Genomic DNA, 27,618 nt, shown 5'->3' on the forward strand with positions numbered 1-27,618 from the left:
TTTGATCTTTTAAAGTTTTTTTCGGACGTCAAAACGTAGTTGCAATAAAAAAAGTTCACCCCATCAATATTGCATAGGTATCTATGAACCATCCACGAGTGGATAGTTTTTGCAAATAATAATAGGTAACCTTAGGAGGCAAGGTCAACAACACATAATGCACAAATTAAACAACAAATATCCTATTTCTAAACAAATAGAAGATTGTTTGGTTGTTTGTTAGCGTTTAACACCACTTTTAGCGCTCTTTGCTACATCATGGCGGCGAGTTTTTATTAATGAGAAGGCCACAAATAGAAGAAAAAGAATTCAAAGAAGCATTTCATGCATCTTTTTTAGTTTTTTAGTAGATGTGTACTTATAAAGATTCTTTTAAAAAGGTTACCGCAATTTTTGCTCAAGACAAGCGTGTGTTCTGTAGATTTTCTGCCTAAAGAATTACCGAAAACGTTTAGGTACCTAAAGGTTGGGTTACATTACAACTTCAATATCTACTTTTGTCTTTGTATGGACTTTATTTCATATACTAGTGGTTGCTAACACCAAAATCACGTAGCTGTAACAACTAAAGTGTCCAGAGTTTTTGCATTGGATACCGTATTTTTTTTCGAATAACTATAATAATATGTTATAATTTGAGTATGTTTTTCTTGGCTTCAAACATTTAGAATAACTGAATTCGAATAATTATTCGTTATTAGCAATCAGCATGGTTATATTTCGTCAATATAAACCCCAAAACACCGATGATACATTAGTGACTTGCAAGGCAATAATTCGACAGCATTATATCTGTACATATGCTCGGCAAATTCGGTTATTGGATAGAATATCAGTTAAAAAGGTCAAAATAAGGTCGGACAGGAAGATCGATTTCGTTGATTATTTTGACTTGCAAATTATCCTGTTCCCGAGCCGACCAGTCTTTATTCCGACTTCTAAATGTCGTGTAGATGCTTAAAGAAGACGCAGGAAATGCCAATTTTCAAGTCTGTGGTTTGATCTGGATGGAGGTCGAATCGACGTCCCCCAACACTCGATGGGAGAACGCTACCATGATACCACTAAAGCAGTTGGTGTGGTAGGAAGTAGAGATAGGATATTTCTGAAATGATTGAAATTTAGAGCTCGGTGGATTCCACATAGTTAAGATATCATGAACTTCTGTTGATATTTTCTTTATTGCCTTGTTTACATATGTATGTTGCGATTTATAATCTTTTCTTTATAAACATGACGGGTATCACATGTGTAACAGGATCTGCTTACCCTGTCGGAGCACCTGCGATCACCCTCGGTTTTAGTGAGGTTCGTGTTGCTCATTCTTTGTTGTGTTTTGTGTACTTTTGTTTGTCTTTTCGTTGTTTTTCGTTTTTTGCCATGGCGTTGTCAGTTTGTTTTCGACTAATGAGTTTGAATATCCCTTTGATATTTTCGTCTCTCTTTTACATTCGTGACAGAAATAAGCAAGTACTGAAGCGCCACTTGAGAAACTCCTGAATGGCCTAAACATATATAAACCGTTCCGTTCCCACACTGTTTGAAATTACAGGACAAAACTAAATAATATGTCTCAGATTTCTTTATTGATTTCAACTTGCGAAATAATATATCTATAATATTCACAATTAACATATTGTTTGAATAATAGGGTTAAACTTTCAGAAAAAAATTTAAGCAGTGCTCATTAATTAATACGTACTCCACTCCCCTAAATGTATAGATATAGATTTTTTTCTTGTGTGAAGAAGTTGCAGATACAAGCCTAAGTACATAATGCAAAACCTATATTTAGCAAACTGTAAAATGATTTAAATGATAAACAAGCATTCTGAGAGTATTGCATGGCAAAACATAGTCAGTTCCCTACCGGTTAAAAACTCATTGTACTGGAACAAAATTCTAACTATAACTTGTCATGATGTAAACTATATAAGAAAGATCAAATTAGTATCTTCAAGCATGACGAAAAAAAGTGTGGAAAACTGACTATTTGCATGAATTTTCTAAGTCCGAGGACCATAACTCTGCAAACTAATCATCCGAACAGAACAAAATTCGAACTTGATCTGTAACTTATCATGGTAAAACTATTTACCATATATCAAATCAATATCTTCAAGCATAACAAAAAAGTGTGGAAAACTGATTATTTCCATGAATATTTTAAGTCCAAGGACCATAACTCTGCACAAAATCATTAGACCATAACAAAATTCAAAAATGATCTGTATCATCAGACCGGAACAAAATTTAAACTTGATCTGTAACTGGTCATGATAAAACTATATACCAAATATCAAATCAAAAAAAGTGTGGAAAACTGATTTGCTGGACTGACGGATGGACTGACAGACAGACGGACCGAATGCAATCATACAGTCCCCTTCGATTTCGTCGCTGGGGAACTTCAAAAACAAATTGAAGATGCAAACAGCCATTATATACTATAGATTCCGTTGAAATTACATTGACATCCATTCGGCGTGGCTAATATAGAGTGAGGACGAGTAACTGCACAAAGAAACGGACATAATATAAATTAGGCTGTTAGTTTTCTCGTTTGAATTGTTTTACATTTGTCATTTCGGGGCCTTTTATAACTGACTATGTGGTATGGGCTTTGTTCGTTGTTGAAGGTCGTATGGTGACCTATAGTTCTTGATTTATATGTCATTTGGTATCTTATGGAGAGTTGTCCCATTGGCACTCATACCACACCTTCTTTTTTACCGTATCACCATGGTGATACGGTCTGATTAGTCAGAGGCTGGACGTCTGGAATGTGGTTAATCTGTTAACGGTATCTCATTGGTTATAAATAACATTAAATGGCTGCATCTCAGCTGCTTCCGGGCTGCTTCTGGGGGAAGTGAAGGATATCTTAACGTCTGGTTGGCTATTATTGAGTTGTATGCATTATATGTCAACGCGTCCGTAAGTGTGGTCGGATAAAAATCATGATAGTAGGTCATCGGATGAAACTATAATGAAGTGTTCAATTGCTATCATAATTTAAGCCAAATTTAGTTCACGAAGCCCTGTCAATTTGAGCAAATAATATCATTCTGTTATGATGAAATTTATGTTATCTTGAAATTTTGTTGCAATTTTGGTACAAAGGTGTGTATTTTTGGATTATTAATGTTCTTTCAAAAACAAAACAATAATACATCTAATCTTCACTTTATAGTGCGTATTGAAACATATTTTGCTATATTTCTTCATAAACTATAATTTTAAATAGTAAATACACAAAACGTGTGCTCTATGATTAAAAATGTTATCCTCATATTTTCATTGCTTGAACATATTGATTAGAAAATATTCAAATCACGGAATTTACCGTATACACCTTATCGCTATTTGTCCGCCATTACTGGCCATCACACAGGTTCCCGTAAAATTTTGACGTCACAATACAAAATATCTGACGCCACAATGGAAAAGTGATTGTTGTATGACGTCAAAAGTTCAAGCGGGACAGATTCTCGGGTCAGCCGGGAATAGCGATAAGGTGTATTGATACGAAGATGTCCTTTCGTTTCCCCGCGCATTCACCGCTTCATTGATTTCTGATGTAAACAAAACAGACAGCTGATTAGAAGAATAGAAAACAAACAAGGTGAGTAATATGGTTGCGTGTGTGCAAGGAAGCAAACACCAAGCATCACGGTTTAGTTATGGGCAAGGGTTTCAGTGCACTATAGTTTGTTTAATGACCCCTCTAGCTGGACGTCTACGACGATAGATGAAATTAAAAAAGGCAGCTATGAGCAATTTGAATTAATATGCCTGAACACCCAAGATACTTGCAACATAGCGAGGTCCCAAATGATGTTCGCATGTGGGGTAGACAGTTTAATGTACTCGTACATGATGGTTTATTCTTTGGAGTCGTTGTACACCCCAGGCGGATCCAAAAGGGGGCGGGGGGCTGGGGCCGCCCTTTATGAAACGCCCCTCCCCTTGGTTTAGTATATAGGCCCCCCCTTTATGAAAAGTTCTGGATCTGCCACTGTACACAGTGGCGCTCAGCAGTCATTGTTAATTGATATATCAACAGCACTGAGATCTGCATTTGACAAATGTTTGATATAATAGATAAATCCAATTCTAATTTGTTCACATTACAATGTACAATGTATCAAGTCTTACAATAAGTATATTTCGTCGTGATGATAATTACTATTTGCTTTGATTCACATGCTCGAGATAATCAAGGTTTCCCATTTTCAGATGGTGCTGCTATTTTTGCTAACCTTTTCAAATCTGAATGAGCTGATACCATATGTATAAACATCAATATACAATGGTGCTGAGTTTAATCTATCGGCTGTATTTGTATAAGTATTTGTAATATGTGATATTGGCAGATCGAATTGACTATGTAAAGGCTCTAGTTTATGACTTGGATGCGTTAACAATGATGGTGGTTGATAAGGAAATCCAGATCCAGGATGTTAATCCAAAACCGAACAGGTATTTTACGTATATATATTAGAATTCATCTTCCTGAACATAGTACCCATGTATAATAACCATAGTGACATACACCTAATCACTTTATGGAATTCTGTCCCAGCTGACATAAGAATCTGTCCCGCTTCAACCATTGACATCATACTACAATCACTTTTCAATTGTGGCGTCAGATATTTTGTATTATGACGTCAAAATTTTACGTGAACCTTTGCAATTGTGATGGCCAGTAATTGCAGACAAATAGCAATAAGTAGGATTCAAAGCAATCTTTAATAAATCAACTCTAATGAAATATTCTTATATATATAGATGATCACATGACATCATGAACATAGACGTCGCTTTACTAGTGCCGAAAATAATTTTTTCAAATGCATCTAGTGAAAATAAATTATTGCATGCTTTCATAAGTTCTGCTTTGGACATAACTGAATAACAATGCCGAATATAATGGAAGCATACATTAAGGTAAATTTCTTTATTTTTCACATAGCATCTGACAGCATTGAATGATACGATATGAATCAGCAGATTTATCGTTGTTTTAGAAGTTCAACGAGAAGTTATATATTTTACTTAGTTGGGTGGGTAACATAACATTTATCTTGTCATTATAATATAAAAAAAAGAAGATGTGGTATGATTGCCAATGAGACAACTCTCCAAAAAAGACCAAAATGACACAGAAATAAACAACTATAGGTCACCTTATGGCCTTCAACAATGAGCAAAGCCCATACTGCATAGTCAGCTATAAAAGGCTCCGAAATAACAATGTAAAACAATTCAAACGAGAAAACCAACTGCATAATCTATGTTTGCTCATCATTCATCATGAAAACGATCACATTACAAATCATTTTAGGAAAGCACTGTGTAAGCAGACATTTCAGGAAGCAACAAGTCTGTAGGCTGACTGTATATTATCTGAACAAGTTCATTTCTTGTCAACTTCATAATTATATCAAACATTTTAATAGATGTCATCCAAATTTGGTCTATTTCTTTTAGCTTAATATTCTTGCTTTTTCAAAGTCATGTTCATTTATTTTTCAACTGCCCCCAGAAATATGCGGTTACCTTTAATTTCAGAAAAGGATTTAGGGAAAGGCGATCTGGGTCCCCCTTTTAAAACCTACATTTAATGTTAATGCAGACATATTACTTGTTCCAAACCAAACCTTGTCAAGTTTAATTTCGTGCCCCCGAGTACCCCTTCTTTCTATAATTCATCCTTCATCTACTTTTGAATTTGTTGCTTATTGGTTATTTGGTCTATGAATATCTGTCTATATATTGACAAAAAAGTCAATGAAACCACATTTTGATGGTCCCACAAAAATGTTGATAATGTGTACATTTCTTTTTTTTCTAGCTCCTCTCATATAATAGCAGTACCTTTTTGGTCCCTATTCTGTGTTGCGTCTAAATATTAATTGTAACACTTTAAAGTGACTGAACAGGTAAAAAAAATACTTCTCAAGAAACAGAAAAAGAAGACTACTTGGAACAGCACCAGACTATGTATGAATAAAAACTCAGAGAGGAATAGCATGGATGATATATTTATACATTTTGTACATCATTGTGAATAAGCAAGGAAAGCTATTAATAATGGTGCATTTTTTTTTTTTAAGTTTATTGGGTTTTTTTTATTTATATTCTGTTCAAATTTTCACACAATCTGTCAAAAAGGCAAAACTAACTTTACTGAAACTTTCAAACAATATGAGAAGTGTTTCATTCACCAAAACACTCTTGCGATTCTGCAAAAAAAAAAAATCATGCATGATTTTGTGAATGAAAGGGGAAAGAAGATCCTGACACAGCGCACCTGAGCATGTCAATTGTGAACTGACCCAATAATTTATATATCACGACCAGTCAACTGATACTGACATTATCAGAGCGTACACATCAAAGGAAAAATGCACAAATTACCGATAAATTGTTAAATATGATATCATAGAATTAAATATGTTTTATTACAAAAAAATGTGTTCTCAATCTTGTCGATAGATATAACAGAATGTCATATCAGTGCCAAAGACAACTCTCCATCCAAGTCACAATTTGTAAAAGTAAACCATTATAGGTTGAAGTACGGTCTTCAACATGAAGCCTTGGTTCACACCAAACAGCAAGTTATATAGTCCATATCAATCATGATAATAAACATAAACAAACAAAACAACTATCGCTTACTAATAATCCTGACTATATGTATTACATGAACTTGTTGCCATCAGAAATGAAAATATAAATATTCCAACTAACAAAAGCATATGCTTACACATGCAACCAAATATAAAGCACTTAATGATAATACCAATATGAAGGTCTCATCTATAGAACTTACAAAAAATGTCAAGATTACAAACCGCAACAAAATAATAAAAAATATAAGAAGCCAGCTGACAACATGTTCTAGAAAATTATTTGCAATTAATATTTCATTCCAAATCCATTACCACAAAACATCTTCTTACAGTTATACTACATCTGGAAATTAGTAATAACAACACTTAATCTGTACCTTCAAAATAATTGCTTTTTCTAAGACAACAGCCAGATGAGATATTCATCACTTGAAGTGCTCCAGCTAGAAATAGAAAGGGGCAGGGTGCCAGTGAAGGGCAGGGCACCTTTTTATGATAGGAAAAGGCACTTCTCATTTCTTTTGTCTACGTTTCTGTGTGTATCATGAGTTCACTTTTTTTTTACTGTATATGTTGTTAATAAAGATGCATAAGTTGTTGTTTTGATTATTTACTCTATAAAATTTGCATTAGAAAAGTCATTCATACTACATGTTCATAAAACATGGCAATACACATTCATACATCAGATCACTATTAACCAAAAGAAGCGAAATAAACTAACTATTCTCCCCCCCCCCCTTGGAAAAAGGCGTCAGGGAGGAGCGCAATTGAAGGCACCCAGGGAGCAGCGCCCTTCTAATTTAGGCTAAAGAGACCACTGTCTTCTATACATATAAGATGTAATATTCTCATATTCGAACGGCCGACTATAGTAGTCAGAGGCGGATTTAGAGAGTTTTTCAGGGGACATCCCCCCCTCCTTTTCGTGGGAAAACTTTGGTTGATCATATACATGTAGTGAATCACTGAAGCATGACTGGAGCTGCCCCCTCTTATGAAAATTTCTAGATCTGCCACTGGTAGTCCATTTTGTCTAGCAGTAATCCTCAAAAGTAAATAATACATTTTTCTTATCAACTTGATTATAACCTTGCTAACTATTACATAACTGTCAAGACACAGTATGCATGTTAAAACTACTTGCATTGTCATAAAGAGTAAACAATCATTTTCCACAAAACAAACAAAAAAGTATCGTTACTATAGCTATTACAAACCATATATATATATTATCATATGTGACTATCAAGCCTCCTTCAATGATAACCCTGATTCACCAATACTACAACTAAAATAAAAAACCAGGAGAAAAAAGACACTATATATTCTAATGCTTGGAGTGCAAGATTCCAATAAAACCCCTATACCCACAAACCACCGATCTCAATACATGTATAAGCAGCTAAAATACGGCAAGCTTTTTGGAAAAGCTATTACTTGTATATATAACAATCACAGTGACTTTATAAATTTCCGCAGTACTTCAAACCACAGGAGGTTATCTGCGGGAAAAATGCTAGATACAAATCATATACTACTCCATCAGAATAGAATATGTATAGTGAAGTTGTGTAAGTTAAAGAAAGTGAATTGGAAAAAAAATATAACTTGTATTTTTAATAACTACAGTGTCAGTGTGTCCGAAGAGTCGTTCGAATCTTACACATGGGAGACAAGCTACATTTTTTACACAGTATGATAGGCAGTCATTTCACATATCTGAAACTCATAACCGGGATTCCGAAAGGGGTAAAAAAACGAAAAAGTATTTTTCTTTCAAATATGGTCATAAAAAGGTAATTTTGTATGTCCTGTTTTTCTATAGAAATCTTGCTTTAATAACACCCCCCCACCCCACCCCCCAAAAAAAGAGCAACACAACAAAAACTTTACAAAAAACTCTAATTCACTCATATGTTTGCTTCAGACAATGCTACAGATATACATAGGAGATTGAGCACTTGGTAAAAACGGTGGCTTGTTGATTTGAATCCACGAAAAAAACCCAGAATATATGGTGTTTGATTTCCATTAGGATCTCTATATAGATATAGGAAGATGTGGTATGAGTGCCAATGAGACAACTCTCCATTCAAGTTACTAGCCTATTTATCTAAATTTTCATGGACATTCACAATACATAAAAAAACACAACCACAAACATTTTGATTTTCTAGCAGCTACCAGCAGAAAGTCCATATGGATAATATTTGCCAAAATGCCACTAAACCGATCTTTTTTCTCAGAAAATTAAGATATATTGTTAGCAGAAGCAATCTTAAAAAATATATCTTGCATACATACATCCATTTCTAAAATATGCATGCGAGCAATGAGATGGGTGCTGTTTAAGAAATTCTCAGAGCCAACCAGAATTGTTACTGATCTTCCACAATTTGCAAGCAAAGAATCATTATTATCTTTTTATACTTGATGGGAAATTTTAAATCATAGAAGAAATAGACGTAAACTATGTTTATTTCATAACATACATAATAATAATATTCTAGAATACATTATGGATTGTCTATTAGATTATGAAGATAACAATTATTATAATACTAGAAACCGTTCTCACTATATCGTAGCGAAATATCGATTGAAATATTCCCTTAATAATTTTTCCCTTCTTCAATTCGTGTAAGGAATTTATTGACGTTAGACTTTAGATCAATTCAGTTATCTCCAAATATTTCAAAAATAAAATCCGGATAAATAACTTTTTCTTTATTGTACCTTAATTCAACCTTACATTGGAAATGAGAGAGAAAACATATTGCACACAATATTACGACACAGATGTAGTTCCCTAAAAGCTGATTCATATATGATTTCGAAAATGCTCCTTTAGCTGCCAAAACTTATTTTTTATTTTAATACAAGATATCTTATAAGGAACAGATGTTGTAAATTGTATTCAATCCCACTACATGTATACATGTATACATAAGGAGATGAGACAACTCTCCACCAGAGACCAAATGACATAGAAATGAACAACTATAGGTCAACGTAGGCCTTCAACAATGAGCAAAACCCATACCGCATAGCCATTGTTTATTTCGACAATAAAATATGTTTGAACTAAACAAAGCTATAAAAGATGTCTGGAAGTAACAATGCAACCACAATGGTGTGTAATATCAGAGTTACGATTGATAAAAAACATAATTTTAACAATACACAAATTATAGTATTTGATCATTTATTACAGTTATATATTTAAGGAAGCAGGCATACCAATGTTTAAACAATGAAAATAAATAGAATTAAAACAATAATAAAAAAATAGAAATATTTAATGAACTAACATATTATATGAAACACTTCCGTAAAATTACCACATGCAAGGATTTGTATAGTAAGACTTACTACACAAATCCTTGCCATATGTTATATTTAAAATTTGATTAAAACTTTTTTTACGGAAACCATCAAGGCTTGCTTAGCCTATATGGAATATCTGTACCCCGTTCGTAATGTTTGATCGTTAATTGTAATGTTTCTTTGCTTTTATGTCGGGGTTATTGATTTACTGTTTCTGATTGCCATCTTCGTATCTTCAAACTGTAAAAATCTAAATCTTATTTGGACTTTTTCTTTAAACCTGGTACTAATAGTATACCTTTAATGAATTAAAAAAAAATGGCAATCATACCACATCAAGTCCCTGCCACTTTTATATTGTTAAATCAAACAGAAAAAAAAAGAAGAAGAAAAACTTGCGGAATGCTATTCTAATACAGGAGATTAAGTTGGCTTATATATCTGTATCTTCTCCTTTACTATTATGTATATGGCCTCCTGGTTCATTTCTGCCTTCTCTTTATTTCCGTATCAAATTGCGCGATATACTATTAAGCATTAAGATAATTACATATATAAATGCAAGGACCTTTCTAAACTGACTAAGAAAACGTTCTTCAATTAAAGTATCATATAAATATACTAGATTACTTATATCTACGTAACTTAGTCTCTCATTGGCAATCATACCACATCTTATTTTAATATAGATACTTAAACAATTACACTCAACCTTGAAAAATATAAATACCAAAATAATGATTCTACCTAAAATGAATTACATTGTATATCTTTAGCAACTTTATTCCTAAAAAAAAACTTATATCATACAAATGATGCTTCCTCGTCTATTCATAATACCTGCAATGACTGGCTTCAAAAAGAATCATGCACATATTGAAATTACACTAATTTAATTAGAAATATTGTATTGCAATATTATAAGTTAGTGTCTTGTTTAAATGTTATATGTCAAGGAAGTGTCTGCATGTTACATCTGATTATACGTCCACTTTATATATATACCCATGTTTTCTGTTTGAGATAGTAGGGTATATTATTCCAGTATTCAGGTAAGTCCATCATTAGATTAAACGGGATGAAAAGTCATATCAGTTTTTTTTTAATTTGGTTTTAATTCAAGAGGGTCTGCATGGGGTTTACAGAATAGAGAATAATGACAAAATAAAATAATGAATAGAGAAAAATTGGGTGCAAAGTATAACGAATAACTGTGGAAAATAAAATAATAAGGTAAAATTATACTGATTACAGAAATTAAGGATGTACAGAATATAGAAATTATCTAATTATAGAAAAGTTAAATTATAGAATCATTTTCTTGAGCATTATACAGAATGAAAATTATTTTTAAACATAAAGAAAAATGGCCTAAATATTTAAAGAATACAGAAATTATGGACCCCCAACAACACCCTCATTCAATACCCATAGATATTTTTTCGATGTTTTTAACATGATGACCAAACCAAGTAATAATATGATACCTATACCAAATAATAACGTTATAAATATGCCATGCAATATCACTAAGACAGAACAAAAAAAAAAAAAAAATTTTTCAATGATGTTATATTCCATGATGAATATACTGAATTGAAAAAATATTATTTCTTACAATGTGAAAAAATCCTGGTTTTTAGTAATTAGATATGAATCTTCGGAAAAATCGTAATTTAGTGAAAATTTAAACCTGCACCAAAAGCACCAATACTTTTTCACCTGCTTTGGGCTTTTTGATTGTTCGTCTTCACCCAAAACAATAGTATTTTCATTCAAACTTTTTTTTGCATTTTAGAATGAAATCCACACTTGCCATTGTCGCCGTCTTGGGTCTGTTCACTCTAAACTGTGTGAGAGCTGATGGTTATGGAAACGGAGGTGGGTACAAGATGGGTGGATTATCCGGATATGGTAAGGGAGGTTACCAGGGATATGGCGGAGATTACGGTTATGGAAACGTAGGTTACCAAGGATATGGCGGGGATTATGGATATGCAAAGGGAAGTCTCCATGGATATGGTTCTAAAGGATATTCCGGATATGGAAATAAGGGAGGTTACGTTGATACACACTACATTGCACAACCATACCCAATTTACGGAGGTGCCGTTGGTCCCATAGCTGGTGGAGTAGCCGGTGGAGTTTCTGGAGGATATATGGATGATGGTCTTTTCGGTGGAGATGGTCTTCTTGGAGGCAAAGGATTATGTGAGTCTAGATTAATAGTTGATAAAATTGCTTGGACACTTTAGAAAATATGCAAACATACGCATTTAGTAGAGTTTTATTTTGTAACTTTTAAATATTGATTTTTAAGGTAAAGTGAAAGAAAAATCAACATGAACTTTAAATATGACCGGAAATAAAAATAAAAAATGCAATGCGGTAAAATTCTTTCGTTCGAAAATAACATCTTATTCATAACTGTAATATTTTGTCTTGTTTCAAAAATAAACGACTTAAATATTGTATATGTGTTTTATATTTACAGTGTTACTCTTATTACTGTTTGTCCTTTTGAGAAACAACAACAACAGCGACTAAAGTTTTAGTGGTTAAAAAGTAAGTATTTTTTTTTTGGTTGGCGTCTCTGTCAAATTTATCATCATCTACAACAATTTTTTTTTGTTGACGTCTTTGTTAGATTGATTTGTAGGTTTGCTTGAATTTTATTTTAGTTGTGTTGTATGTCTGTGGTGTATGTTTACGCAATTTTGGCTGCTCGATCCCAATTATTGTCACATTAACCTATTATGTCTGTTTGGGTTGCTTACCCAATTTTGTCATTATAACTGAACCATAAACAACTGTCATACAAGTGGTAGGTTTAGCTAGCTATGAAACCAGGTTTAACCCATCATTTACCTCGGAAATGCCTGTACCAAGTCAGGAATATGACAGTTGGTTGTCGCTCGTTCCGTTGATTGATAACGTTTAATTTTGTCAGTTTTTATGAACCTCCCCTTTTTGCATTTACCTTGAAGTTTGGTAATTTTGTTTATCTTTTAATAATTGGAAATTTATCAGTTTTGAATACTAAAATTAATGTGTTTTATTTTATTACAGGGGATGGAAAAAATAATAAAGAAAACAAAGATTATTTATTTGCTTACATGTTCATTGTTTTACACGTTATTTGTTACTCAAAATAAAGATATATGTTTAAATATGTGTGTTTATATATATGTGTATTACTGTGCTGTTTACAATGAACAGATCAAGCACCAACAAAGTTGTTACTGTTTATAAAACTTTGAATTTTTCGAAATACTAAAAATTGTCTACCCCAGGAATAGATTACCTTAGCTGTATACGGGAAAAAACTTTCGGAACTTTGGGTCCTCAATGCTCTTCAACAGACTATTTTCATATTACCTGCTTTTGACTCCGGAGTTTTAATTTTTGTCGACAGGTTACATACTCTTTGATAGGACATCCTGATACTCGGTCAGGTAAGAGCAAGGTAAAGAAGTAAAATCAAGCTTTCAATCGGTACAATTTTGGGGGGATATTAACTGTTTTATGTTTTCTATACACCACAAAATAATCGGAAAACAGTAAACTTTCAACCGCAACTTGCACCGATTATGTGTTTGATTTTAATTCTTTTGATTGCTCTTACCTGACCGAATACAGGATGTCCAACCACAGATTAGGCAACCTGTCGAAAAATTATATAATTCGGAGCCAAAAGTCGGTAAGGTGTCAGACCACCAATTCAAAATCCCTATCTATTCAACCAAATTTTGCAATTTTCACAGCTTTCTTAATATTTTACCTTGAGTTTAACTTCATAGAAACCAGGTATATCCTGAATTGTACATGTATCACCTTTCTATACATGCCAATTTTCAACCCATGTTTAAAGACTTGTAAGAAAGAACTGCCTTTCGGAAGCCAAGTGGTACTAAAAATAACTCCTGGTTTTTTTGAAATCTTTAATTATTATACTATGGAGCGCATTAATCCTCAATTTTTTTTTAATGTCCTGCAAACTCATAGTCAAGTACATTTTGGCTCAAATGGTCTAAATATATTTCTCTTTCACCAAAAGTTTCATTTCTGCAAATTTGTTGGTTAGTTTAAGTAAACAATGACATCAAAAGCACTATTTTGTGTCAGAGTAGGGCTACTTTTACATACGTTCTAAATTGGAGGGAGTGAATTGGTGGTCTGACACCTAATATGAAAATAGTCTACCTCGTACTTTATTTGGGCCTTTTAAGAATTCTTTTATTCGTGCGTCACTGGTGAGTCATTTGTAGAAGAAACGCTCGTCTGGCGTACACAATTTTAATCCTGGTATCTGTGATGAGTGTATTTATTGATGATAGGACTTCCTGTTTATCAGGTCTTTAGTTGAAAGGTGGTTATTCCATCAATAAAGATTACCTTAAATTAACTGAATACACGACACTCTTACTGCTTAGATATGTGCAATCATATTTTTTTAGGTTTTCAGCTCAATAGACATCTGACCGAAGGTTTTCGCTTTCACTTGGCGTCCGATTAATCAGTGGGATATCTAGATTACAGTTCGTTAATTTTGTGCTACACTATCTACAAATATGGTCACTCTTATTAAATAGAAAACATGCATAAAACGCCGGTATTTAATTAAGATCTTCCAAACCATAATATATACAGCAAATCTGACAGGTCAAAATATACAGAATAAAGATCGACTCACTACATTTTTCTACTTAAAAATTATCAGACGACTTCTTATAGTGTGTGCTCTTAAATGACGATTTTTGTATGATAGCATTTTGACTTCTTTTCTAAAACTGTAGTGTAATGGATAGACAAACACAACATAAATAATCAGCGATACTAGATCTTAAAAAAAACCCCAATATAAATCAAACTAGAGGCTCTAAAGAGCCTGTGTCGTTCACCTAGGTCTATGTGCATCTTCAACAATGACCACCCTTCAACATTGTGGACTAGAATAGAATTCATGAAAAAAATATCTTTTTTGTTGAACTTATATTGCTGATCATTTTTTTCTGTTTAGGCAGTTTCTCTCTGTCTTCTTTATTTACTAACAAGTTCTTCTAAAAGTGACGTATTTGTAGATCTCGCCTTGCTGACAATTTTTCTATTTAAAGTGTCTATAAAATTGAGAATGGAAATGGGGAATGTGTCAAAGAGACAACAACCCGACCACAGAACAGACAACAGCAGAAGGCCACCAACAGGTCTTCAATGCAGCGAGAAATTCCCGCACCCGGAGGCGTCCTTCAGCTGGCCCCTAAACAAATATATATACTAGTTCAGTGATAATGAACGCCATACTAAACTCCAAATTGTACACAAGAAACTAAAATTAAAAATAATACAAGACTAACAAAGGCTAGAGGCTCCTGACTTGGGACAGGCGCAAAAATGCGGCGGGGTTAAACATGTTTATGAGATCTCAACCCTCCCCCTATACCTCTAGCCAATGTAGAAAAGTAAACGCATAACAATACGCACATTAAAATTCAGTTCAAGAGAAGTCCGAGTCTGATGTCAGAAGATGTAACCAAAGAAAATAAACAAAATGACATTAATACATAAATAACAACAGACTACTAGCAGTTAACTGACATGCCAGCTCCAGACTTCAATTAAACTGATTGAAAGATTATGTCTTCATCATATGAATATCAGGCACAATCCTTCCCGTTAGGGGTTTAGTATCATACCATCATAACATATATGAGAAGAACATAACCCGTGTCATGCCAACAACTGGTTTTTAAATAAATGTGTTTAGTGCCGATGCAAAGACCTTATAAGTGAATCAATATTAACGCCAAAATATGCAATCTTTAATGACCTGACAACAGTATCGTAACTATATCCCTTCTTAATAAGTCTATTTAAAGGTTTTGTTAGTTTCAGAGGTGAATACTGACATTTTTGTGCTTTATAAAGAATATTTCCATAAAAAATTGGATGTGAAATACCTGAACCTATAAGAAGTCTGCATGTTGAGCTATATTTACGAATGATGTCCTTATACCGATGATAAAATTTAGTAAATGTTTTGACTAGTTTGTGATATCGAAAACCCTGGTGTAATAATTTTTCAGTAATATCTATCTATCTTTTATAGTTTTCAAGATAATAGGCAAAAATGTATAATATTGGTAAAAACTGTCATTAAAGAGCAAGAACTCCAATAAGGAATCGACTGACGATTTCGGCCAGTAGACTTATGGGTAGATCTTGTCTTGGTGATAATTTTTGCTTAATTAAGTTTTATTATCTGTTATAGTTTTCTAGATATAAGGCAAAACACAAAAAATGGTAAAAATCTTCATTAAAGGGCAATAACTCCATTAAAGGGTCAACAGACGATTTCAACAATTAAACTTATTTGTAGATCTTGTCTTGCCGATCTTTTTTGCTAATTCAAGTTTCTATCCATTATAGTTTTTTCAGATATTAGGTAAACAGGCAAAAAATTGATAAAATTCTCCATTAAAGTGCATTAACTCCTATTAGATGCCATCTGACAGTTTTGATGTAAATAAACAGTAGGTAGATCTCATCATTCTGAACATTTCTGTCCCTGTCAGATTTTCTCTTTTTATAGCAGTTTTCAAGATAAAAGACAAAACTCGCAATTTACCCCTGTGTTCGGTTTTTAGCCATGTCGGCCATGTTGGTTTTTTCAAGCGAGGCCATCGGACACATTTTTTTAAAACTATATACCCTAGTGATGAATGTGGCTAAGGAGGACGACGGACGACGGACGCCAAGTGATGAGAAAAGCTCACTTGGCCCTATGGGTCAGGTGAGCCATGAAAGTAATATATTCAATATTACTTCCATGGGTGAGCTAATAAAATTGATGATACCTAAAAGTCTTTTACTAATTACAACCCTCAAATGAAGAAATTTTGACACATTTTAGGGGTTTTGCCTTCTATATTGAAAACTAATATAGATCGACAGATACTGTAAACAAAAATATAATCAGCAACACAAGATGTAAAATTTATGTTAATATTAATGAAACCTTTATATTTTCTTAATAGGAGTAACTGTCTTCGTAAATGACGAATAATCCGGACACATTTTAGTTATACCTTTTATCATTACCTTTACCTATAGACAGAAACTGCAAACAGAAAATTATCCGCAACACATTATCTACGAAAATGGCATATTTTTCCTCTTCAGATAAACGATACAGGTTTCATGGAGCCTCTAGTTTTTTAATTATTATTACAAGTTGTGAATCATGATCGATACGTGACACTTGTCCTATTTATAGAAAAATGTGAAACACATATGTGATTAAACAGGTAAAGTTGTATTTTCGATTTAGACGAGAACCCGGTAACATGGATGTAGTACATGTGAAAGTTTTGATTCTTTTTGGACTATTAGTGGCTTCATTTCTTATCGGATTTATTCCAGTGAAATGTATCTATCACTACAGAAGGAACATGGGAACATCAAGAGTGTATCGTCGTGTGTTAAGCACTCTTAGCTGTTTTGCTGCAGGTGTATTCATGGCTACATGCCTTTTGGATCTACTTCCTGAAACAATAGAGGCTTTAGAACCACATATCAAGGAATCTAAGAAATTTCAGCATTATCCTGTGGCTCAGTTTATAATGATTATAGGATTAATTTTAATGTTAACGGTCGAACAATGTGTTAAAAAATACCAGGAAAAACGAGGAAGAATTAGCCATGATTCAAATGATACGAATAATACCGAAAGAAACGGCCTTATATCCAACGAAGATGAGTTTCGCGTATCATATAGTTCATCGGGCGTTGGAACAGACGACTCTGCAGGAGAGAATAAAACACATGACTTTGAGAACAGTGTAACCCTTTCGGTGAAGACATCTGAAACAAATAGTTCCACTCTGAGATCTATCTTGCTGGTAATAGCTTTAGCTCTACACTCTATTTTCGAGGGAATAGCAGTCGGACTACAAAAACAAACCACTGATGTTGTTGAAGTTTTTATTGGCCTCATTATTCATAAAGTAATTCTTGCCCTCAGTCTAGGTATGACATTAAGCCAAAGCAAACTTTCGTTTTGGGCACAGATACGATCGCTTGTTACTTTCGCCTCAGCTTCGCCGATCGGAATTGTCATCGGTTTACTGATTGTGGAATATGGTCAAGGAACAACATCTTCTTTGGTAGAGGGGATCTTGCAAGGGTTAGCATGTGGAACATTCTTGTATGTCACATTCTTTGAAATACTCAAACACGAATTCAGCATTCCAGACATTCGGTTAATTAAGACTTTATTTTTATTTCTTGGATTTATATGTATGTCAGGTTTATTATTAATCCATGACCATGATGAACACTGATGGTTAGATTCTTCTTTATGTAAGTTTTAGCTGTTATTTAATTATTTAACTAACCTAAACGTTAGGCTGTTTAAACTTTAAATAACCAATGACATTTTTATCGTGTGTTGTAATACATGCAACCACTTGACAAAAATTTCCTGTTAATTTTTAAAGAGGTAATTTTTAAGATTATCGTCATAAGATAAAACATCGTCAAAAGATAAAATCCTTGTAAATGTAATATGTATCATTTCCTCAAAAATATCTATATATATAGATATATGATTTACTTATATAATACGAATGTTTGTTAACTTCGAAATTTGTATGTTTGTAAATATTGCCATTTGTATGTCATGTATTGTATGTCAATATTTGGATTTTACACCAATAAATAATTTGATTTGATTTGATATGTATTGACGCTTTGTCATTAAATATCACCACAATATTGTTTTTATTTGTATTTTGCTTATTTTTTTGTAATTGATGACATTCCAATGTTTGGATTAAGTTTCAATGAAATGTTGGATTTTGATTTTTGCAATAAAAAGAAACTATTGTTATAAAATTGTTGTCTTAAAATATAATCATTTTCATAACATGTATAAAGTTATTGCAAACGGCTGATATTTTTGTTCGAGCAGATTGTTTTTCTTTAATTGTTTACATTTCATACCAGTATAACATGTTACTTTTATTATTCTTCCTTTAGTTTATTTTTTTTGTATTTACATTGTATCATAGATCAAATTTATTTGTTCAGTGTATGTTCAATGGTGTTAATATGTCCTTTGATTGAGTTAAGCTATTTCAGTTGATATTTTATAGTGTGTCTTTCTATGTTGTGATGTTACACTATTGTTTCAGAAAAAGGGTGAAGGTTTGGTACCATTAAAACGTTTAAACCCGCTGCATTTGTTTGCACCTGTCCTAAGTCAGGAATCTGATGTTCAGTAGTTGTCGTTTGTTGATGTGGTTCATAAGTGTTTCTCGTTTCTCGTTTTTTATATAGATTAGACCGTTGGTTTTCCCGTTTGAATGGTTTTACACTAGTAATTTTGGGGGCCCTTTATAGCTTACTGTTCGGTGTGAGCCAAGGCTCCGTGTTGAAGACCGTACTGTGACCTATAATGGTTTACTTTTATAAATTTTGACTTGGATGGAGAGTTGTCTCATTGGCACTCATACCACATCTTCTTATATCTATTTGCTATATACTATCAATTCCTATAGTTACTTCAGAAATAATATTGAGTTAACTTTAGGATCCCAGTCACTTCGAAATATTGAAAGGCAAACTGTGCTATAAGCCTATGAGTGTTCACATGGCCAAAGCCAAGAAAATACGGAAACAATTGCAATTAAGTTGATTCAGAGATTACCAGATGAGCTTTACAAATAGGGAAAATGTTACAACAAATAATATGCTTCAACTTTGATCTATGTCTAAGGGACTAAAACATCTCAATGCTATTTTGAGAACATTCAGTGTTCATATCAGCCATACAATTGCTTTCGGCACACGCTTTTAATATATTTTGGGTAAAATGAAAGGAAAATTAAAGAATATTTTCCCGCGTTTAGATAACCTGGCAACGAGATTAATAGTAAGACCTAGAGTGTTAGACCTATAGAGACCTATTCATATAGGCAAATTGAAATATTTTTCCTTTTACAATTTTGTTTTAAAATCAAATATCATTCAGTTCAGTAGCATTTGTCAAACTCCAAATCATTATCAAATGTTTCTTTATGGTTTGACGTAGGTAAAATTACTCAATTATAGATTTCGTTATAGATTTAGGGTTTTGTGAATTACAAATAATAAATGTAATTCTTACGATTAACATGTTTGCAATTCATGTTGAAATAAACAAATGTAACATCTGGAGAGAAATGGTAATGGCGGATAGGGTTGTAAAACTTAACGTTGGTGGCGTGTTATACACGACATCTAAATCTACCCTTACTTCGATACCCCAGTGTTATCTTTGTCAGCTGGTGACAGGAGCTATCAGACCACTTAGAGATGAACGGGGGACGATATTTATCGACAGAGACGGGCACGTCTTCAGGTATTTTTTTCTTTCTCTCTCGTGTTTGAATTACTTAATTTAATTTATTTTATTAAAAAAAATTATGAATTGAAATGTAACAGATTATTACATGTTTTAATTGTTATCAATTTAAAATTATACAAAATAAGGAAATACATGTACATTCAATTCAGTGACTAACATGACTAAAAATGTCCAATCTATGTTGCGTCATTTTCTTGTCATTGGTTTCAGGCTGAAATATTTTATTACTTTCCAAGAATAATAATCGTTCTTTTGATTATGACAGGCAATTGTAAAATATTTTAAAATTGAAAAAATTTTCTTTTTAAAATTCTTTATATTTTACAAATGAGATATATTACTAGAAGTGTGTATTTCTTGCTTGTTGTGTAAACGGTTTAATTTGTATGGTTGTCCCCCCCCCCTTATATAGTGTTCATAATTGAAGGATTAAAGTATAACTACATCGATTTCTATTTAAAAAAAAACTCAAACTAAAATCAAATAAATTGAGGTTGTGCAATCTGTTGTATAATAAGATTAATAATCAATACAATGAATTATTATAATGTTTGCTCCTAACATTCTTTACATCACATGGTGGCATCTGCAATCATTAAACTGTATTCAGTCTTCCAGTCAGTGACCTACGTCTTGTATACTATAAGGTCCAGTGCACAATATGAAAATGTGTGAAAATTATAACAAGTTTGTGGTAAATAATCAATAGACAACAACCCGAAACAAAAAGTAAAACCACCGTATATAGAAATTTCGACGTAGGTATACAATTCATAGACGCAGAAAAGCGTCCAAGCAATTCGAAAAAAAGGAGATGAGAGATATATGATCGTATGTATCACCCAGCAACTCAACTACCCTAAAACCAAAAGACATTTAAAGTCTTCAATAATAGACACGGGTCTATACAAGAGAGGCGAAAGATACCAACGGGACATCCAAACTCATAAGCCGAAACTAAACTGACATCGCTATGGCAAAAAAAAAAAGACAAACATTACACAAAACATAACACAGAGAACTATATGCAATATACAATATGCAAGGCTCTAAATCGATCTCCCTACGTCAAACAAGAAATTGTGAATACATTCTTGTGAGTAAAGGTGACAGGGACTATCAACGATCTGTCATCAGAACCTAAATGACAATATACATTTGAGAAATAACAAAACACAAACACTTGCGAGGTCCATGACTTGCGGACAGCTAGTGAAGTATGTAAACTAGTTTCTCGGGATCATAACCCTTTCTCTTTAATCTCGATAAATGGAAGTATAAATGAATGACACAGCAAAGACAATCAGTTTATTAAAAATTGTATTGAGCAATGCAAAATTCTACTTTAGCAACCCTTTGCTAAAGTAAATATTTGACTTGCCAAAAAAACTAAATTTTGATAAAGCACATACAGTAACCATATCATTAAAAGAAAATGCACTTAATTCTATGATAACGGTATATATATATAACAAAAACAAAAACAAAAACAAAAGAACTAACAAAAGAATACCGTATCATAGAATGCTCGCAGTTACTTATTTATCTAATGCACATGTATACCCCGAGGGGTTGAAGGCAAATAAACAATACATTACAAATATTACACAATGCAAAAATAATAAAATATTAAACATCATACAAAGCGGTAGTAAAAAAGTGATAATATGTATGCAGGTGTTGTGTCCACTCTCCTCAGTGCAAATGACTTTTTAATGAACGGAACAGTAAGCTGCATAATATCAAATGAAGATAGAAGCTTTTTCAGATAATTTCAAAAATTCTGGACAAATATTATTTATGTCTTTTTCAAGCTTTTTTCGCAAAGATTCATTAATTTTACATGCGAAGAAAAGGTGGGCTCATTGTATCATTCTTACTTTTTATACTTTAATAAAAAAAATAAAACACAAAGTAAGCGTCGACATGCTACATATTACGTCAGATTATAATTTGAACAAAGCAAAAAAGTATGTACAAAATACCGAACTCATATTCAAATTCAAAAAGGGAAACGTCCATAATTAAACCGCACAAAATCAAATGCTCGGCTTTATCAAACAACGGAAAACTACTGTCATATTCCTGACTAGGTACAGGCATTTTCTAAAGAAAACGGTCAGTTAAACCTGTTTTTATACGACCGCAAAAAAATTTTGTGGTCGTATATTGGTATGAGGTCGTCGTTGTCGTCGTCGTCGTCGTCGTCCGGCGTCGTCGTCGTCCGAAGACACATTGGTTTTCGCACTCTAACTTTAGTTTAAGTGAATGGATCTCTATGAAATTTTATCATAAGGTTCAATACCACAAAAGGAAGGTGGGGATTGATTTTGGGGGTTATGGTACCAACAGTTAAGGAATTAGGGGCCAAAAAGGGGCCAAAAATAAGCATTTTTGTAACTTCCAGACATTACTTGTATGTTAGTGTACGGATCTCTCTGACATTGTACCACAAGGTTCCATATCACAAAGGGAATGCTGGGATTGATTTTGGGGGTAATTGCCTTCAAATTTTAGGAATTATAGGGGCCAAAAAGGGGCAAAAAACAAGCATTTTTCTAGTTTCATGACAATAACTTGTGTGTAAGTTTATGGATCTCTCTGACATTGTACCACAAGGTTCCATATCACAAAGGGAATGCTGGGATTGATTTTTGGGGTAATTGCCTCCAAATTTTAGGAATTAGGGGCCAAAAAGGGGAAAAAAACAAGCAGTTTTCTAGTTTCATGACAATAACTTGTGTGTAAGTGTATGGATCTTTATGAAATTGTACTACAAGGTTCCATATCACAAAGGGTAAGCTGGAATTGAGTTTTGGGGTAATTGCCCAAAACGTTTAGGAATAAGGGGCCAAAAAGGGGCCAAAAATAAGCATTTTTCTAGTTTCCAGACAATAACTTGTGTTCAAGTGTATGGATCTCTCAGAAATTGTACTGCAAGGTACCATACCACAAAGGGAAGGCTGGGATTGATTTTGGGGGTAATTGCCTCAAAATTTTAGGAATAAGGGGCCATAAAGGGGCAAAAAAACAAGAATTTTTCTAGTTTCAGGACAATAACTTGTGTGTAAGTGTATGGATCTTTATGAAATTGTACTACAAGGTTCCATATCACAAAGGGAAAGCTGGGTTTGAGTTTTGGGGTAATTGCCCTAAACGTTTAGGAATTTGGGGCCAAAAAGGGGCCAAAAAACAAGCATTTTGCTAGTTTCCAGACAATAACTTGTGTTCAAGTGTATGGATCTCTCTGAAATTGTACTGCAAGGTACCATACCACAAAGGGAAGGCTGGGATTGAGTTTGGGGGTGATGAATCATAAGGGGGTTCAAAAAATTGGGGGGGGGGGATTTTTTTTCCTTTTTTTTCTTTAATATTTTCCATTTTAAATTGGTTATTTCTGATTTATATATAAAACAAATAATAATGATATGGTTTGAATAGGTAAATTAAATTTTTTTAAGTTCTTAGACCACATTCATTCTGTGTCAGAAACCTATGCTGTGTCAAATATTTATTCACAATCCAAATTCAGTGCTGTATCAAGCTTGAATGTTGTGTCCATACTTGCCCCAACTGTTCAGGGTTCGACCTCTGTCGTATCAAGCTGCGCCCCAGCGGAGCATTTTATTAAAGCTAGCTTAACCTCTTACTTATGATTGATTTATCCAGAGATAATAACGAATGAAACTTTCTTTGGAAAACTAATACTAGAAAGTAATTCTGATGTTTTCACATTTTTTAAATTTTGACATGCTCAAGGGTCGATCATTTTCTCTTACGCCTTATGTGAGTTAAAGGTTCTTCTCTAGTCCAAATAATTTTGACGTCTTGCAAGGCTATTTTAATTTTTTTTCTGTTCCGACGTAGGAAGGCGTCACAGAAAAAAAAATAAAATAGCCTTGCAAGACCTCATAATTATTTGGACTAGTTCTTCTCTATTGCATATCTAGAGATTATAACGAATGGATCATTCTATAGAAAACGAATAAATGTTTTCACATTGCTCAATGGTCGACCATTTTCCCTTACGCCTGATGTGAGTTAAAGGTTCTTCTCTTTTGCATATCTAGAGATTATAACGAATGGATCATTCTATAGAAAACGAATAATGTTTTCACATTGCTCAAGGGTCGATCATTTTCATGTTTTGTATTATTTTTCTTCAGGTACGTCCTTAACTACCTGAGATCCAAGAAACTTACTTTACCACAAGGTTACAAAGAGTTAGCTATGTTGAAGGAGGAAGCAGAATACTACGATTTGTGTCAGCTAGTGTTCAACGTGGAAAAGGTTCTAAAATCTAGACGGAGAAACCGGAACAAGCCTCGGAACAAAGGAGGACAGAATCAGAGGGTTGCGCCGTCCAACGCCCTTAGCAGAAGTCTCGGATCTGACATGAACTCTCTCGCCCTTTGTGACGAGAATGGGTCGGTTATTTTCGAAGATGATTCTTCGGATTATTTTTATGATTAGTGGTAATGTGAACTGCTTTATTATAGTCATCCAGATTCACTTCAGTTGTCTGGTGATCAGAAATCATTCATGCATGCCGCATTCAACTGTGTTTGTGCTGGCCAAAACTAGATTACAGCTTTCGATCTAGCTTGTTCATATTTTTGGAAGTATTACCGGTGAAATCAATGACTTAAAAGTTTCGTACTTGTTTCGGAGTCACTCTAAAAATCGCAGTGATTTTAAAGTCATTTGTGTTTAAAATAAAATGGATTGACGGGTAACTTTTCTCCTTTTTCTTCATAAAAAATTGACAAACAAGATACCGATTTTAAAACACATGAAACATCACTGGTCCTCAGAAATTGTGAGAATTACACAAAATCTATTGACATTACTGAAATGTTGAAAGCCGTCAAGCGGTACCCAATGCAAAAATAAAAAAGGAAGAAAAGAAAATACGTCATAATCTAAAAAAAAATGATTGCTGTAAATAAGTATTAGTGAAGACTATAGTTTTGATCCCTTTTCGGAAACAGATAATCCCTCTATAATGTTTTATTAAAAGACAAATTAGTATCGATTGTCAGTTATAGCAGTCTCAGTTATAATTTGCCATTATATGCACGTCTTTCAACATTTTAAATATATTTAAATATACACAAACCGGTCACAATGTATGAGAATCAAGTGAAAAAAGACAAAATTACGGAAACGTAAGCGACGTCTACCAAAAAGTCAACTTTTAAAAATTAGAAACTTAAATATGTTACCGGCATCCATTTCTTACAAAATGCACAGTAAGCATGGCCTATTGTCAAATTGTTCTAACAATTTTGAGAAATAAAACAAAACTTCAGTTATTCAAATTTTACAGATATAAAGGAACTACTACAGACTTCATTACAGAATCTTTGGTCGTTTGAAAGTCGGTTCAAACCCACTTTTCTGTTATCAAGTACGGATTAAAATTAAATTTGCGGAACAGTATAGTAAATAAGGATACATCTACAAAATGAACACATTATGGAAACGTTTGTCTGTTTCTTAAAAACCTTTAGAAATAGGTTCAAGTTGGTTAGTTGGCAATTTACAATATCAATTTATAGAAAGAAAAAAACTGAAAATCAGTACTTATTTGTCTTTGGAAAAAAAAACAAGAGCAATGCTTAAAATATATCAACAGTAAGAGAGCCAAATCTTAATACAATAACCCTTGTTTTCAAGTTCAATCACCAAGAACATTTCGGCATGAAAATTGATAAAAACAAAAGTTTATTTGGACATTTATAGATAGCAGTTAACACAAAGGTCAGTGTGGGTTCATCAATGATACAAAATCGTATGAAACAATTATAATCACATTTTTCAAACTTCCCAAAAGGTAAATATACACATATGCCAATTTGTCAAAGATATCATTCACGTGATTTCATTTGGGGTATTTGGCAGATGTTAGCACAAATTAGGCTATTTTCTGCATATTGTTGCTAAATGAATAATAAAGCAAGTAAAAAGCTGGCACCGCCAACTGATTCGCTCCTAACTGCATTAGATATTGAGAGATATTTTTTTTTCAATGGTTCAAAATACTGGTATGCTCAGAGGGACAAATAAATATGTACTATTATTGCTTATTTTCACCTGTATTAATGTGTTGCAATTCGTAGTGGGATACCATACCATAACCAAATTTTAAAAAGTGTTTTTTTCAACAGTGACCTTGACTTTTGACCACTAAGCCTTTAAATCAATCAGTTTCTTCAATTTATGCACTTTATCTTCCATTCTTAATAAGTTCATTCCAATCATGCAAGGAAAATTCAAGTTAGAATCCGAAAACCAATTTTCCATTATTTTTTTGACAGTGACCTTGACCTTTGACTATTGACCCCAAAATCAATACGTTTCTACTCCTTCTCTTCATCTTCCATCTGTATAGGTTTCATTCCAATCAAGCAAGGAACAAACAAATTAATCATCCGGAAACAATTTGCTTCTGGACAGATGGACAAAGCAATTACTTTTTGATCCCGGAATTTTTTGGGGAGCATATCAAAGGTATCATCAACACACTTTTTCCCCAACATAGATAAACACAAAATACACAATTCTTGTGTAACTATCTCTTCAGGGCAAAGGTTTAACTCTACTTTATTTCTCAGCATGTGTGTGTTAAACAGTAGAGCTTTTGAGAAATTTGGCCATTTAATTAAATTTTAGTTCTAGGAGCAATCTGAGGTGAAAATGAACCTTATCCTTACTTTTTAATCTAATTGTTCCAAAGACTACTTATTCATTTTTTTTAAACTGACTACCATTCAAGGCAATGATGCTACAAGCGCCATCAATCAGAACATGAAGTTACCCATAATTATCTATTCAAGGTAGGCTGTAATACAAAATAATTCATTCATTTTGGTGAAATATCAGACAAAGATTTCCCTCTGATATTGTGAAGTACTGTTGATTCATTATTTATTGTGAGATTTTCTAATTATCAGGTTTTCTGCAAATTGATATACATTATCAGCTGGCAGCCACAATATAAAGCTATTTGTCCAGTTAGAGCAGTGAATGTAAAAGACATAATATGATGAAAATCTGATATTTCATTTATCCGCTTGTATTGGTGTGTTTTTTAAGAGACAAACTAATGTTTGCTTTGTTTAACTGCAAACAAGAAGAAGACTTAATAACATTGGTGATAAGTCTTGGTCAAAGTTGAGATCAAGTATATTCGATGTCAAAAAGGCATCATATGCAATTTTATGAAGAGCTGAGCAG

At 33.2% G+C, this 27,618-nt stretch overlaps 3 protein-coding genes across 3 annotated transcripts; all 3 read left to right on the forward strand.

The window, feature by feature from the left end:
• The first annotated feature begins 10,979 nt into the window (after positions 1–10,979).
• Positions 10,980–13,144, forward strand: LOC127700786 (uncharacterized). The gene is made up of 4 exons (XM_052204442.1): positions 10,980–11,026; positions 11,773–12,185; positions 12,469–12,539; positions 13,044–13,144. Exons 2-3 carry the CDS (start codon positions 11,774–11,776, stop codon positions 12,519–12,521), a joined length of 465 nt encoding a protein of 154 aa, XP_052060402.1. The 5' UTR covers positions 10,980–11,026; position 11,773; the 3' UTR covers positions 12,522–12,539; positions 13,044–13,144.
• Positions 13,145–17,239: 4,095 nt separating this feature from the next.
• On the forward strand, positions 17,240–18,858 carry LOC127700783 (zinc transporter ZIP1-like). Its single transcript, XM_052204439.1, has one exon. The coding sequence runs from the start codon at positions 17,318–17,320 to the stop codon at positions 18,311–18,313; it is 996 nt and encodes a 331-aa protein (XP_052060399.1). The 5' UTR covers positions 17,240–17,317; the 3' UTR covers positions 18,314–18,858.
• Positions 18,859–20,040: 1,182 nt separating this feature from the next.
• Positions 20,041–25,115, forward strand: LOC127700785 (BTB/POZ domain-containing protein KCTD21-like). Its single transcript, XM_052204441.1, has 2 exons — positions 20,041–20,373; positions 24,546–25,115. Exons 1-2 carry the CDS (start codon positions 20,147–20,149, stop codon positions 24,850–24,852), a joined length of 534 nt encoding a protein of 177 aa, XP_052060401.1. The 5' UTR covers positions 20,041–20,146; the 3' UTR covers positions 24,853–25,115.
• Positions 25,116–27,618: the final 2,503 nt, after the last annotated feature.

The sequence above is a fragment of the Mytilus californianus genome, unplaced genomic scaffold, assembly GCF_021869535.1.
Source record: "Mytilus californianus isolate M0D057914Y unplaced genomic scaffold, xbMytCali1.0.p SCAF_5, whole genome shotgun sequence".
Lineage (NCBI taxonomy): Eukaryota > Metazoa > Mollusca > Bivalvia > Mytilida > Mytilidae > Mytilus > Mytilus californianus.